The sequence below is a fragment of the Euwallacea similis genome, chromosome 20 (genome assembly GCF_039881205.1).
Source record: "Euwallacea similis isolate ESF13 chromosome 20, ESF131.1, whole genome shotgun sequence".
In the NCBI taxonomy this organism is placed as follows: domain Eukaryota; kingdom Metazoa; phylum Arthropoda; class Insecta; order Coleoptera; family Curculionidae; genus Euwallacea; species Euwallacea similis.
The window spans coordinates 1,497,681-1,512,692 of record NC_089628.1 but is presented as its reverse complement, the minus strand read 5'-3'; the positions used below and the strand labels follow the sequence as shown (position 1 = coordinate 1,512,692).

The 15,012-nt window shown below is 37.8% G+C and overlaps 3 protein-coding genes and 1 long non-coding RNA gene across 8 annotated transcripts; 3 read left to right on the top strand and 1 right to left on the bottom strand.

Annotated features, from left to right (window-relative positions):
- The first annotated feature begins 182 nt into the window (after nt 1–182).
- LOC136415605 (uncharacterized) lies at nt 183–2,359 on the top strand. Its single transcript, XM_066400258.1, has 5 exons — nt 183–640; nt 704–868; nt 918–1,125; nt 1,175–1,370; nt 1,450–2,359. Exons 1-5 carry the CDS (start codon nt 455–457, stop codon nt 1,649–1,651), a joined length of 957 nt encoding a protein of 318 aa, XP_066256355.1. The 5' UTR covers nt 183–454; the 3' UTR covers nt 1,652–2,359.
- Nucleotides 2,360–3,363: 1,004 nt separating this feature from the next.
- LOC136415533 (lactosylceramide 1,3-N-acetyl-beta-D-glucosaminyltransferase A) lies at nt 3,364–8,852 on the top strand. Of its 5 annotated transcripts, none has more exons than XR_010752619.1 (3): nt 3,532–3,806; nt 5,341–6,967; nt 7,740–8,852. XR_010752619.1 is itself a non-coding variant. In XM_066400142.1 (2 exons), the coding sequence occupies exon 2, from the start codon at nt 5,383–5,385 to the stop codon at nt 6,433–6,435; it is 1,053 nt and encodes a 350-aa protein (XP_066256239.1). In that variant the 5' UTR covers nt 3,364–3,493; nt 5,341–5,382; the 3' UTR covers nt 6,436–8,852. The 5 variants fall into 5 exon arrangements, 2 of the variants coding, with proteins under 2 accessions (XP_066256239.1, XP_066256238.1); XR_010752618.1 differs by having other exon boundaries at nt 5,341–7,893; nt 7,961–8,852; XR_010752617.1 differs by having other exon boundaries at nt 5,341–8,491; nt 8,548–8,852.
- A 1,065-nt stretch (nt 8,853–9,917) lies between these two features.
- On the top strand, nt 9,918–10,613 carry LOC136415451 (uncharacterized). Its single transcript, XR_010752613.1, has 2 exons — nt 9,918–10,259; nt 10,310–10,613. It is a non-coding gene; the product is annotated as an uncharacterized lncRNA (long non-coding RNA).
- Nucleotides 10,614–10,806: 193 nt separating this feature from the next.
- On the bottom strand, nt 10,807–14,932 carry Usp5 (ubiquitin specific protease 5). The gene is made up of 15 exons (XM_066400021.1): nt 14,728–14,932; nt 14,275–14,400; nt 14,003–14,185; nt 13,784–13,943; nt 13,563–13,721; nt 13,413–13,508; nt 13,166–13,364; nt 13,024–13,116; nt 12,683–12,836; nt 12,425–12,625; nt 12,198–12,373; nt 11,900–12,138; nt 11,723–11,848; nt 11,396–11,629; nt 10,807–11,335 (listed from the first exon to the last, which is right to left on the bottom strand). Exons 1-15 carry the CDS (start codon nt 14,821–14,823, stop codon nt 11,163–11,165), a joined length of 2,415 nt encoding a protein of 804 aa, XP_066256118.1. The 5' UTR covers nt 14,824–14,932; the 3' UTR covers nt 10,807–11,162.
- Between the last annotated feature and the right edge of the window lie 80 nt (nt 14,933–15,012).

The following is a 15,012-nucleotide window of genomic DNA, read 5'->3' as shown; positions in this document are numbered from 1 at the left end:
TTCGATTTTCGTGTATTATTATTGTGCCAAAATGTGATGATATTGTAGACATAAGTAAGAACATATATGTTAAAAAACTCTTTCGTGTTGACATGAAAATGATCCGTTATGTATAATTTCCGATAAAAGATATTTGGCTCTGAAGTACTTCGCATATGCACCACCAGTTTTAGTTTATTTTTAGGTTTTATATGTTTATAAATGGCATATTTTTAGAGCAAAATGTTTGGATTACATGTCTGCAAGACGTTGCAATAAATGAAACTCATTTTAATGGTATTTTATACACCAAACACAAACGGCAATCAACCTCAATATTGATCCTTGGGGATTCTGCTAACGACCTTGGCCTTGCGTTCTGCTTTTTGATAACACTCATTCATTATCGATTTTATGTTGTGATAAAGATCATCCATTCACTGTTTTTACAGAGGTTCCTGAGCACAAAATCACGATGGTGGTCCACATCCTTGATCAAGACCACTTCGCCATAAGCGCTATAGTAACCGTAAGCATGCAAATAGTCTTCTTCCTCATAGTTGCTATTTTCGAGTGGGATAAAGTCACAGACTTCGCCGGAGGCATTAACTTCATGGTTTTGGCGCTCCTTACCTTTTTCTTAGGACAAGGAGGAACAAAGGTATGTTTTGTGGACAAAATGGCGAAGCGCAATTTGTTTTTTATTTATATTTTTCAACATTAGAAAAGCTATGATAGCAGACAACTAATGGTAACAACCTTTGTCTGCATCTGGGGTTTGAGACTGTCCGGATACCTTCTCTATAGAATTATCAAAATAGGCAGAGATAAGCAGTTCGAAGACGCCAAGAGTAACATCATTCGTTTCGCCATATTTTGGACCTTCCAGGTGGATTTCTTGGTTCACCAAGTTTACACTCCAATTTGAAAAATTTTAGGCCGTATGGGTTTACGTAGTGAGCCTTCCAGTCATCATAATCAATTCCCCCCGGCACTCGATCCCTCTGGCGCCCAAGACTATGACCACTTTGGACTCTACAGGAACTTGCCTGTTTATCGTCGGTTTTCTGGCTGAAACATACGCCGATTTGCAAAAGTTCTCCTTCAGGCAGGACCCGAACAACCAAGGAAAATGGTGTAATGATGGTGAGATTCCTTTGATTCACACGAAAGGAAGTTTCAGGGAAAATTGCAGGTCTTTGGAGGCTCTCACGCCATCCGAACTATTTTGGAGAAATCGTGCTTTGGTGGGGCATCTTCGTTATAGCTCTTAACGTCTTGGAGGGCATCGAATGGGTGGCGATCATGTCCCCTTTATTCACTAGTCTGATCATCCTCTTTATGTCAGGAATTCCCTTATTGGAGCGGGGCTCTGATGAGAAGTATCGAGAGTAAGTGAATGCTTAACGTGACGTTGTCCACAATTCAATAAATATACTCATAATATTTACTAATCGACACCTATTTCAGTGACTCGGAATACCGCTACTACAAATCCTCCACCTCCCCCCTAATCCCCATCCCTCCCTCCATCTACGTGGAAGTGCCCCAATTTCTGAAATTCATTCTTTGCTGTGAGTACCCTCTCTACGACTCCCTTAACGAGAAGTCCAAGACCTCGCACATCATCAAGGAATCCACCAGTACCAATCTAGGGCAACCTGAGGCATAGCTGTAGCTAGAGGCTGGTCAAGATCTGCCCCAGATCAGCATCACTGAACCAGTCAACAGATCAAACTATCTGAGTAATTTGTACGGGTTCAAGAATAACCAAAGTCCTCCCGAATACTGTTTGACGGATCAAGATTTTGAGGAGGGATGCAGGAATTACGAGTTCAGGAATGTTACTGTGGTGGTTAACAGAGAGGAAAGCGATAGAGTTTCTGAGGTTTAATTGGCGGGGTAAAGGGTAATTTAGCCTTTTTTATTTTTGCTGAAGGTGGTGTGTTAAGATAAGGTGAAAAATATTTGTGCTAAAGTGGAATGCAAAAATGTGAGTTAAAATTTCTTAAAAAAGGGTTCATAAAGTGTTATTTTATGGGAAGTAAGTTTGCTTCAAAACGCATATCTCTTTAAGGATATTAAAAGCATTATATTTATTAGAAATAAAGTAGGTATAGGTATTCAAATGTCAGTATTTGGGACTCCCAGCCCCTCTTTATGAAATACGATTTACTGTAGATATTGTAGATACAATTTTGTACAAGTTTATAGAGCAGAAAATTAGTAAATACTTAGGTACCTAAAAGTAACGAAAAATTAATTTATTAACAACTATTATAACAGAGAACTTTATTCATTAATAGTGAGATAACAAGTAATTTAATATGTAGTTATCAAATGTGACGCGATTAATTAACAAAAATCATATGCGTATCCTTTACGACTTTGTGCAATAATTGAGTCAAATAGTTATTAAAAATAAGTCGAAAGAGCTTCGAGATGCAGAACATTTAATTATATATATTTTTGTGTCCTGATGATGGTTAAATATAGGCTGAAATATTGGCAGAATTAGGAAACCAACCACCATCTTTTACCCCTCATCCCACACAAAAGAACCGATATTCACATAATAAAACTGGCTCACAAAATTAGTTATAGCAAAAAATGCATGTATAGGGTGGACATATAACGTAAATTAATTTTATATTACGAAAAGGAAAACGTTTGCTAGAGAAATGGAAAAGTCATTTTTCGGGACCTTTGATCTCATACTCAATTTATCAATTTTAGGAGAATTATGCCTTTCAGTTGAGACTCAAAACCGGCAGTCCTAACTTTTGACAGTTGAAATCTGCATTACTCTCCTGTATACTTAGTATGGTGCATACCAATGTTTTCGTGAAAAAATTGCAAACGGTAAGTTTACCTGCTATTTATACACCTTTTAAAGCACATTTTTCAATATTTTTTATTACATAAGAGAGCTATTTTGGGTAATTAAGTACTGTTTACCTTCGTAAATTGCGTATATGCGAATATACGTACATTGACGCCAGGGCTAATGCGAAAGGCGCATTCTAGCTGACGCATGGGGGATGAAACTTATCGAAGCAATAAGAGTTGGATTATTTCGGAGCAAGAGAAATCAAAATCATTTCCTATGTTTATTCGCACTGCTTTTATCGCTATTTAGCCAAGTGTACTCTGCTTCATGCATATTTATGAAGTAATTATGTAATTAGAATGGTAAACAACTATATCACGTCCATTGTGACTTTCCATGAATTTCTGATTAGTGATTTGCGTTTTAAATATTAAAGTATTTGTTGCAGACACCTCACCACCTCTGGTATCTGATTTAGTTTTTCTGCGGTTTTTCCCGTTTAAATATTTTTTTAAAGCCAGATTTGTCACGGAAACGTTAATAAGGGTTCTCGTCCGAGTCCTCAGTAAAGGGCAAAAATTCGTTTTAACCGAGAATAGTGTCCAATTCCACCGCTCTCGCAACGACTACTTGCCCGTGAGGCGTTCCTGCGAGACAACATAAAAGCGAAACTGGTGCAATCAGGTAAATTTATTTACGTTTCCACTGAAACGCGACTTCCAACCTCTGCGAACTCGATGACTCTCAATCGATAAAATCCCATCTCAGCAAATATACAAAGAATTCGTCCGTGAGGTCAGTCCACAGTTGGACCCCGACAGTGCCGGTGCGAGGGTGGTTTCTTTACGCTATATGTTTATATTTTTAAATTGAGGATAGCCGGTTAGCCTCAATCGTCAGCCGGAAGAAAAGTGTAAACTTCCATGAATAACACAGAGCTGAATGCTTTCATTTCGTTGTATTCCGTCGTGACTTACAAAAGGGTTTCAGTGAACAGGTAATAATGCGACAGGATCTATGAGAATATGAGGGAGTGCAAGAGTCGTTTGTCTCTTAACCGACTAACCGAAATGTGTGTATTCACTGAAATATACCCACCAAATTTTTGCAATAACATTTCGAGCAATGTGTTAGTGTGTTTATAGCATCAAAATTAACGACCTGAATCCCTGCCAGTTTTAACGATATTTCGTGAATCTAAAACGGTGAGCTTTATACGCAGCAGAATGCAAAAGACTTTCTTGCTCGGGCTCCTGCCACCGCAAAGCAAGAAAATCTGTAGCACGCCTCCTACGGGGGGCCGTTTCAATAAGCAGTTCCTCGTTAAGATCTCGAAAACCGTAAGACTTATTCCATCGGTTAAATTTATGTAAAGTTTTTGCGTGTTAAAAACGTATTCTGAAATTGAATTTCTCGAAAACGACGCGAGATCCGAAGAATTGTCAAGGGACGGAAAAGTTGTATTTTCAGTTGCTCTCTAACGAAACAATTATGAACATTCGAAAAATCCACTGGGCGTTAGTCTCTTTGGGCGAAACTCCATGTCTGGCGTGCCCCGTGGTCACGCCCCTGAAACTTCTGGACGAACTCCGATATGTAGCGCGAATCTGAAAATCCCCTATAATAAAGATTTCAGCTAAACGAAAGTGTAAGAAGAATCTTTCGTTGTAAGAAACAACCAGGGCCGGGCTTGGCAAGTCTAGCGGTTGAAAGTCTGCTTTCAACCATGCCGGACTCTTGTCAGCTTAGGTCCTCGATTGGGGCTAATTATAAAATTAGCATATATAAAACGCAAAATTGTTTAAAATGATCCGAACTAACCTGTTGCTTGTGCCTAAAACATATTCTGTATCTAGATTGGTTCTCGAATCTAAGGGTTCAGAGGGGCAATGGTTGAGCAACGGCCTGGAAGGGCGGAGGACTTTCCTGGTCGGTAGTTTTCTTTGGTGATAGGGGGGCGGTAATTAAAAATTTCGCCCAAGACATCAGGCTTGCTAAGGCCGGCTCTGCATATGCTATAGGGTGAGCAGTAAAAAAATCTCACTTCGACTTTGAACAGTAGAGGCACGTCTCGGATAATTAATCTATTCATCTGTTGTGAGTCAGTGTTTGATGGTAATTAACAAGTGGCTTAATCAAGGCCCTACGTTTTAGGGTCCTACTGCGAATTTTTTTAATGATCATCCGTTATTACATGATTTTAATGTGCTTTAACATACGACCAGCATGGTATTAAAGCGGTGACAGGGACTGCCAGACCCACCCACTCCACTTTATTTATATTAATAAATTATTACTGGCTTTTACTATAATTGGGTCGCATAATTTTATTACTAAGGGAAAACCGTTCTATTTCAGTTATTACTGAGTTTTCTAGGGAATTTGTTGTTCCAAACGACATTAACGTCGAAGTAAATCATATATTTCAGCTGCAAGATATCGATCATATCGCATTAATTTTTTATCGAAAGAGACAGTCATACAATTGTTAACCCCTAAGCCATCCCTCACCCCTTTTTGCTCTTTTCCAGACATCACCAGAATAATGTAAAACCATCACCCCTTCACCGACTATGAAAGAGAAACGACTGCTATGGCAGTGCAGCTTCTTTCTAGCAGTGTTTTTGCTCATCGTCATCCTGTGGTTCATCATCTGCACCCTGGAACCTCTTCGATCCCTACCAGCGGGGAGCAGTACCAGGCCTTCCTACATCATCCATTCAGAGTTCTACAACTATTCACATCCCCTGCAACTGCTTGCACCAAATGATTACAAGCTCCTGGTGAATTACAGCTTCAGTTTTGACATGTTGAGCTTGGGGTGCAATGAGGGTACTTTGTTGCTAGTGCTCGTGCATTCCGCCCCCAGGAATTTTCTCAAGAGGAAAGTTATACGGGAGAGCTGGGGGAATAACAACAGCGAAGAGGTGAGGTTGTTTTTTATCATGGGGCGATCTGCTTCGAAGGTTATTCTAGAGGATGTAGAGAAAGAAAATCGAGAGCACCATGACCTGGTTATGGGGAGTTTCGTAGATGTTTACAGGAACTTGTCTTTGAAGCACATAACTACCTTGAAATATGCAATCTATCATTGCCCCCAAGCAAGGTACGTGCTCAAAACTGACGACGATGTTTTGGTGAATATGCCCCTGCTTAAGCATTTTTTGTTCGTTGATCTCTCCTCACATGGAACCAGCAATCTGCTGTTTTGCCGCGTGGTGAAGTCATCCAAAGTGCTCAGAACCTACAGATCTAAGTGGAGGGTGGCTTTCGAAGAATACCCATTCCGTACATACCCCGCCTACTGTCCCGGCTGGCTCATCTTGTACAGCCCCGACGTGGTCTTCAAGCTCTACCATTCGGCTCAGAACAGCTCAGAAGCGTTCTGGATAGACGACGTATATGTAACAGGGATTTTGGCGGCAAGAAACAACATCACCCACACAGACAGCAGCGCCACAATCATTTCCAAAGGGGATCAAGCGCTGTTAGTGAAGAAAGGGGTGTTTCCAGAAAAGCCATTTTTATCCGGACGGTATGACCTCAAGGAAAACGAGATTAGAGTCATGTGGGCGGCGGTTGTCAACCACAGCAACCCTCGTTCTTTGAGGGAGGTTCTGAGCTAATGTTGGGTACCTGAATATGCTGTGCTCAAAGGAAGCGTGAACGATAGAACTGATGATATACAAACTGAAGTTCTGAAAGTCTGAATAAACAGAAAGTCTGTGGTTCTTTCTTTGCTGTGAAGAATGCTTTTATATAAGTAGGTAAAATGGTGCCACCTAACTCATTAGTATTTTTCAGCGTGGTTAAATATACTGTTAGAAACTTAATTGAGGATTAGATACAGGGGGTATAATATAAGATAATATTGGGCTGTTGGCTGGGTTAAATACCTAGTTCAGGGCTGTCATGTGATGCATCTTAAGCGAAATAGGGTACCTATATTATAAATCTGTACTCTTTATAACTAGAACGTTATCGTGGCTGTGGAATATTATATTACTCTAACAGTAGATTTTTAAGAAGTCAAAATATAAAAAGCAGATATGTATTAGGTATATTTAGATTGAAATGATATTAATTATTATGAATTGAAGGGGGACGATATGAGAGAATGACCCACTTAACAATGCCAAGGCTTCAGTAATTTACAAGGTGATTCATAACTATGAGACTAAACTCCTAGGGATTATTTAGTGCAACACTATTGTGTAATGTCTTCTATAAGACATTTGAGTATATGAAATCATGCCCGAAAATGCCTCCCTAAGTCGCTATAGCCTTATGATGCCTTAAGACAGTTATGTGCAAAAATGAGTTTTAATGAGTTTTAGTATATTTAATTTTAATTTGTTTGTAGAAAATAGCAATACTACAGTTATTGCTTAAAACGTCATCATTGAACTTGAACGCACCTGTTTGAACGACGTACACGGTTTTTGCGGATTTGGCTAAAAACTTGATAATCGTTTTGAACAGCTCCAAATACCGTAGTAATTCGTGTAATTAGGTGTTGCCTCATTTCCATTGGTGTTTTATAAACCAGAGTTTTTACATGTCCCCACAGAAAGAAGTCTAAAGGTGTTAGATCAGTTGACTTAGGGGTCCATGAAACTGGATCGTTTTGGCCGATCCAATGTTATTCGAACTGACGATCCAATTACTGAACATAAAATCCAAGCACATTTTGAACAATCACTGTAGTGCTATTTTGTACAAATGAATTAAAATAAAACGTGCTAAAATTCGATAAAATACAATATTGCATATAGCTCTCTTAAAGCATCATAAGGCCTTAGACAGACATTTCCGAGCATAGGTTTTTATACTCAAATGTTTTCTATTATTGCACTAAATGATCCCTAGAAGTTTAATTCCATAATTCGGAATCGCCCTGTATAGATATGTAACCTGAAAATTATCGCAGTTTCTCAAAGAACGCTATATTCGCCTAGGAAAGATCTCACAGGGGCTTTAACAACGGAGCATTGCGATAGGAATAATTGACAGGACATTGAAGGAATATTTAATGTTGCTCTCCCTGACTATTGCTGTGGATAATACCGGTAGATTACTTGCTGGTAATTATTGAATTGCGGGGGGCGGATGTTCAGGTCTATACCGACCACCGGATCATCCTTATTCTAGACATCACGAAAACCACATGTCAGTTTTGCTTCTGGAAATTCACGATTATGAATGGTGCCTGGAAGCGCGTATGTCTGCGACCCCAATCACAAAACAGTGATAGTCTCCTTTACAAGACCAAGAAAAGCTCCATCATCTCTTCTAGGAGAGATCATTCAATTTGTGGCAGAGGAGAGACGTTTAGAAGTAACTCTGGATGAGACGCTAAGCTGGAATTCACGTTTGAGAAAAACAATCAACAAGGCAAAACTCTTATGTTGGACTTGTGTGTTTGGGTCACTCTATAGGTATTTTTAGTTGAAGTTGAGTTTTAAAAGGTGCTCAAAAAGTGTTCAGATGGACAGGAATTGCAGCTATTCAAAGGGAAATTTTTGGATCTTTTGAATAGAGTTAGATAATACAGAACCTCCAACAAACTTTGCATCTCGTCTTCTCAGTCTGTATCTTAAATCCAACCCTACGAATATGTGTCTGCATTGGAGACGATCTATAAACCACAGTTTTTGAGGAAATTGACCATTTTGACTTGGTGTAGGATATAATATTTTAACGACTTCTATAAGGCTAATAAAAACTGCAATTTACAGATCACCTCTTCATATAGGCGCTTAAATGCCTACCATCTCAATTCCTGGTTTAGCACACGTACCCAATTAAGCAATAAATTTTAAGAATTCCAATGACTTTATGAAGAAGCTAATTTGCATGGAAGATGAACTGATACTTGGTAAATTTCGAAGCAAGTGTTGATACATATAGATTAATTTTAGACTTACTGGGTCCACATAAAAACGTACCTTTGTAGAGGCAGGATTATGCGAAATCAAAGTATGCGTAGAATAGTGGTTGTAAAGTTTAATTCAATAATAAATGTCTGAGTTTTGTAAAAGAATGTTCGTTCATTTAAAGTGGGGGTGAGTAAAAAAATACCGTTGCCAATTTTACTTTATATGAGCACAAATGAAGTCGAAAGTTAAAAAGGTACTGCCGTAATTGAATTTTTCCAGTCCATTTCTTCTATGTTGTGAAGCTTCCTATATTGACCAAGCTATAGAATGACAACATTTGACAGAAGAGCGATTGACCTCATTAGCAGTTAGACCGCAGCACGGGGAGGTACTGATCTCGATGCAGTACAAAATTTCCCTTTTTCCAAAACGTGAATATTAGAGATAAACCTTTGTTCATCTCACTCACAGAATGATCCCATTTTGTCTTACATTAAAATCTTTTTTGTGCCCTAATCTATTAAAACTAATTAATAGCCGTCTGTAATTGTTATAATTATTACTAGAGGATTTTGAACGCCTATTTCTCGACCAATTAGCTTTATTAATGTATTCATAGGCGACAAAAAATTAAGCGAATTTAAAGAGTTCACGAACCCGAAACAAACGTAATTAAATATAAACTATTACTGCGTTAGTTCAAGGCGAATGCACTATCTTTATTACTCCAAATGGTCAAGGGTGATCTATGGATATTTATGGGGTTTATTTTGCGTTAACAAATTAACACGGAACAATGAACGATAATATCAAACACCTACAATAACAAATTCGGTTTGTTTATAAAAGAAATCCGAAAGATGCTGTTGCGCATTCACCATTTTTCAGGCTGCTTTGCCTGAATTTGCACTCAATGGTCCTTACACTTCTTAAAATCTAAGTTAAGAAAGCAAACCAAACATTTATGGCTTTTACTTACCATTTTCCCTCTTCACCGTTCGAATTCAATTTAGCTGCATCTTAAGAACGTTCTTAAAAGCGCATCCACCATCCTGAAACGAGTGCAACCTTGTAGGATAAAAAGACAATACCTAGTTTAATCAATTTGCGACTCAGTTCTTATACAATTCATCGAGTTGGGTTACCACCTCAATCGTCTTCATACTGAAGGTGAATTGACGCTGACCACGCACAAACAATAAACCTTGATGTATATCTTTGCTTTAATTGAAAGAAAACTAATTTATTCACTTATCAAACGTCGGTAGCGGTGTATATACCCTTGCAATACCGCTAATAAGTCAATTGTAGCTGCTCAAATAATATACTATAAAACAGCTTTTATTGCATCAGTTACGTTGTCATACAAATGCCAAGCTTCGGGGTAACAGTTGTGGTCTCGGTTGTACTTGCTGGAATGGGTGATAGTCTGGGAAATAATTTAGGAGTGATTTCAGTGAGTGAGCCTATGGATGAAGCAAGCTACTGCAGAGATCTTAATGCGGAGTATAGGTATGATAATGCCAGCTGTGTTGCTACTTGCAGAAAACCTTCTATAACAGAAAATCCAGGTAAAAACTAAGTTAATAAAAAAAATTAACCCTAAAAGCGTTCCACTCAGGATTTTGCTTCGGAAAGCCAATCCTTCTTCTTGCCTGCTACTGCAAGCAAAACTTCTACTTGGACGAAACTAGAAACTTGTGTATGATACTGCCAGAATGCCCTTGCAACTCCGGCAATCACGAAATTTCCAGATTTGGGAACGAATGTAGTAATAACTGTGCAACATACCATACGTTGACCGATTGCTCAAAAGCTTTGAAGAACCAATGTTGGTGTGATCCTGCTTACTGTAAAAACAACCAAGGGATTTGCGTTTCCAAAAGAGTGATGAGAAAATTAAATAAAAGTAATAAATGAACTTATTACTCCGGGCTTGAGAGTTGTTTCTTTGCTGATGGTTGAGAAAATAAATCACTGGTAGTTCATCAGTCGAATATGTGGAATCTTGACAAAACAGCTAAATACATAGTTAAGAGTTTTGGTGAATATCTGCTTCTACTTTTGATACTCAATTATATCTTTGTCAACATTACATATACTCATATTTGGCAACGGAAGGTATCAAAACTTGTATTTTAGAAAATTACTTCAATTACATAGTTACTTCTGAGCTAAGCAATTTACAATAGACACTGAAAAAGGCAGAAACAATCAAATAACCAATGTATTGTTGTAGGTATGTAAGCAAAGTTGCTGGTAATTTGAACTCAAAGGCTACGTTTAAATATAAAAATACCAATCAGCTCATAACTAACCCCCGCTGTAAAAAATTTGGAAATTTTTACCGAACCTGTTACTGGAATATTTTACGCTTATTTTGTTGCCTACGTTTCGAGCTAGTTCGAATAACCAGCAAATGCAAAATTAACTAACAATAACAATAATTACACTAACATTATTCTAATAATAATTTATATTCTTTCATAAAAGTACAAATACCCGAGTTCTTTAGGAGGATTCTCTGAAAGAGCCACTTTGCTATCGTTAAAGATGACCCATTGTCCGTCCTTCAGAATATGGGCCACGTAATGACCTACCATCGTAGCAGTTCCCATGTGAGATATAAAAGCTATCAACTTATAGTCTGGAACAAATATTTGTTATTATTCCTTCATTTCATCTATACTACTTCATCTTAACATACTTCCTCGTCCGTCTGTGAATTTGGATTGTTTTGAACCAGTACTCTGTTGGTCATCCGTGACTTCTTCATCATCCATATCTTCGCTGTGCGAAAAGATCCAGTCCATAGCGCGTTCTAAAGAATTCTCAGTCTTCTTTAGAGCTTTAGTGGCCTGTTCCCGGCTGAAACCCATGGTAATGATAGTCTCTAGGGCTTCACTATTGGGTTCGAAAGCTTCGACAGTAGACTGAGTTCCTGTAGAGTTAAATATATAAAAGGGTTGGTAAATTTGGCATCTCAGAAGCAGGAAATAATTTCTTGTATTGAAATAAAGGAACTATGACCTACCTGGTGGAATAAATGGGTCTGAAAAATCCGGATCTCCAATATGTTCCATTATCCAGGCAGTGGCCGCCTCTGCACCCGAATTTCCTGTTTGATACAGGGCTCTTTTGCAAGATTGCAATGGAAAACCTAAAAATACGCCCTAATACGGAAACCGATGTGAGCTACTGTTTCGCTTACCCATATCTTGTAATTGTAACAGTACAGATTCATCAAACTGAGGAGTGGGAGGTCTAGATTCTAATTCAGGTAGCAATTCCTCGCCTGGTTGTAAACCAGAGCCTCTAAGTACTGAAATATCAATCACATCGGGCATCTCCACTAAAACGTCCAACTTTATGGGAACCCAATCCTCCCTCAAAGTAAATTTCTTAAGCTGGATCACCAGATAGTCAGGAAACGAGGTTAGTCTTGTCGTTCTATTAGCAAAATCAGCATTGCAATTATTCATTTGACAACCTTATTTGAAATAATTTACTTTCTGGCAGTTACATTGCCGTTGACGGCCGAACTGAAAAAGTTGTTGATGACCTCTGACTGATTAAACGACTTCAGGCAAGAGGAAAAACTAATTTTGGGGCGCACTATCGAGTCAGGATCTAATTTCTTGCCTTGGGCCTTGGCCTCTTGTTTACGTGCTTCATATGCTGCTACCTACAAAAATTAATATTGTTTCCTATACCGAGCGTTCAAACTATATACAACCTCTTTTTTATTACTAGCGGCATCCATGGGAATATTCAAGCCCAAACACACATCACTTCTGGTTAGATACTTCACTTTCTTACTCTGGCCGCACTGGAATCTTTCTTCTACCTCGAATTTGAAACATTTCCCAGGATCTACCTGGTTTTTGTTGTGCCTTTCAAGCAGCGTAAGCATGTGTAGCAAAAATTCTTGAACATCCTTGAATGTTATGGATAGTTATGAAAAGCTATAAGGTTATTATTGAAGGGTTTTAACCTGTTGTTTTTTAGTGGAAAACTCAGGATGGCCTTTTCCAACCAGAGTTTTAAACATACGTGGAGTTATGCCGAGAGGATCGGCGTCTACCGGAGAGCCAGGAGGTGGGGGAACTGAATATTTACCAGAAAGAAGGCCCACAGCTAATTTTGCCCTGAAATTATTTTCAAAATGGAAATTAACATCAGTCTAAAATCTTTAAAGAGAGCAACATTAGGATTTGGTAATAATTAATTGGGTACTTTGTGCTTAGAAAATCTGTAATTATAAATTCAACTTATATAAAAATTCTACCAGATATTTGTAGTAAACAAAATATCACAGCAAGCCCATGTACTTACATTTGTATGTTAAAGTCTTCAGCTGGAGTATTGGTTGGCTGTTTAAAAATTTCTGCACTTCCGTCATAATACCGTCGAATAAAATCTGGTATACTACAATAACTGTTAAAATCATCAACTTACAAAAACTATCAGCTATCACCTAAACAAAACCTGCATCACACTATTCAAATAACAAGAATTTCCCATGTTTTGCATCCCCGTATAAGCAGGACCACAGATTGGTTTAAGTTTTCCTTCACTCTCGCATAAAGTGGACCATTCATTGTTTTTTTGGTTTAATTCTAATTCCAGTTCTACCATGGACTTCTCAGTTTTTTCCATCAGTGATACGTTTATGCCTAAAAGATCAACGTTATTTGTGTTAATTAAAGCATTTTACTGTTTACCCCAATGTTGTAAATGTTGAGCTAACAATGGGTCTTCGACCATGTCGTCTTCGGCATAGCTGAAAACGTCGGCTTTTCCTTCTTTTGTAATTGTTCCTGTTAAATGTTAAAAAATGGTAAAAGTATCATATATAAGTCAAGACTATATACCTAGTTTTACAGCCAGAGGATGGCTGGTTTCACAAAAATGCTCTAGAGCATGATTATTTCCTCCAGAGCCATCAAAAAACTTCCTACCACATAATACTGAACCATCAGTTAGATTCAGCCATAAGTTTTCAGTTTTGTCACACCTCTCACACTGCCAGCCTAAGTTTTCAATAATAATAAAAATTAGTTTTAAATATCTTAACTCTATCAAAAATACCTACCTGTGGGGGGAATTTTCTTTCCATTATCAAGCTGTACTAAATTTTGTGCATATTTTGAAACCTGTCTCGCTTCTCCATCCCAAGTCCCACTTAAAGCCTCTAATTCTGCTAATTTGGTGGCTGAGGGCAGTTCAAGAAGAGTTTGAACTGCTAATTGAATCTTCAAAATAAATTATGTATTTTTAAGTTAATAATAAATAAATTGGTCTCTAATCTTACAATTTCTGGTAAGCTCTCATTGGGCCAATCAAAACTTGTATAACTGGGAAGCACAACAATTTTGTAAATTTCTTGGAACTCAAATTTCTTCTTGCCCAATTCGGAGTCAAAACCACCTTCTACTCCAATGGCCAGACGGGTGATTTTCTTTTCAGGCCCATCTCCCTGTGGTGGGGATGAAACCTACATCATAAATTCAAGTTGATGTTCAAATATCAGCTACCTGGTTTGCCTTTAATTAAATACCTACTTATAGGTAATTTAATATATACCTCATGTCTTTCTCTGCGGATGTGTAAATACACATATTCTTTAGTTTTCTGAGAGTAGTAATCAACATATTCTCTTCCTAGGCCAATGAAACTTGTCAGACTTACATACAAACCAGTTTCCGTCTCCTGAAAAAAAAAATGAATTTAGTGTTGCTCGGTGTTTGGAAATGTTAATAACAAAATAGAACACATTCAAAATAAATAATTAGTGGATTATCGGAAAAAAATACTTTACAGTAAATGGTGAACTATAAATTTAAAATGTCAAATAAGTGTTTTATCATTTATCATAAAACATTAAGCATATGAATTAATTTAATACATATTTCCGATGTTTCAAACGCAATAGAAATTAATCTCAAGAGCTCAAAGCAACTAAGAATATTGGTAAAAATTACCAAAGAAGCGTCTTTCAACAATTTTTACTGCATCCCTACCTGGACCTCTACTTACCGGGTTATCGAATGAATACACGCACTCGTCTTTGTAGACTTTATCGTGCTCAGAAGGAATTTTAATCTTCTCTAAATGCGGCAGTAATGCGTCCATTTCGTAGTTATTAAAATTGGCGATTTTTAGAACAAAAAGAAATTAATTTCCGCAAATAAGGGAAAAATGCCGGATTTTTTAGACTGTTTTGATTTTCTATTTATAAAAATGGATGACAAGTGACATTATGCTCTGAAGGGAACAGTTTAGCTCCGTCGATAATGACAACTATGTAGATAAATTACTGAG

What these genes read in the sequence shown, in the direction of transcription:
- Usp5 (XM_066400021.1), bottom strand. Translation starts at nt 14,823, where the DNA reads ATGGACGCATTACTGCCGCATTTAGAGAAGATTAAAATTCCTTCTGAG. An exon ending in ATGAGAGCTTACCAGAAATT is followed by an intron (nt 13,944 to 14,002) that starts GTAAGATTAGAG and finishes TTTATTTTGAAG; the next exon opens with ATTCAATTAGCAGTTCAAAC. An exon ending in TCCTCTGGCTGTAAAACTAG is followed by an intron (nt 13,509 to 13,562) that starts GTATATAGTCTT and finishes AACATTTAACAG; the next exon opens with GAACAATTACAAAAGAAGGA.
- LOC136415533 (XM_066400142.1), top strand. Translation starts at nt 5,383, where the DNA reads ATGAAAGAGAAACGACTGCTATGGCAGTGCAGCTTCTTTCTAGCAGTG.
- LOC136415605 (XM_066400258.1), top strand. Translation starts at nt 455, where the DNA reads ATGGTGGTCCACATCCTTGATCAAGACCACTTCGCCATAAGCGCTATA. An exon ending in CCATATTTTGGACCTTCCAG is followed by an intron (nt 869 to 917) that starts GTGGATTTCTTG and finishes GAAAAATTTTAG; the next exon opens with GCCGTATGGGTTTACGTAGT. An exon ending in TCTGATGAGAAGTATCGAGA is followed by an intron (nt 1,371 to 1,449) that starts GTAAGTGAATGC and finishes CACCTATTTCAG; the next exon opens with TGACTCGGAATACCGCTACT.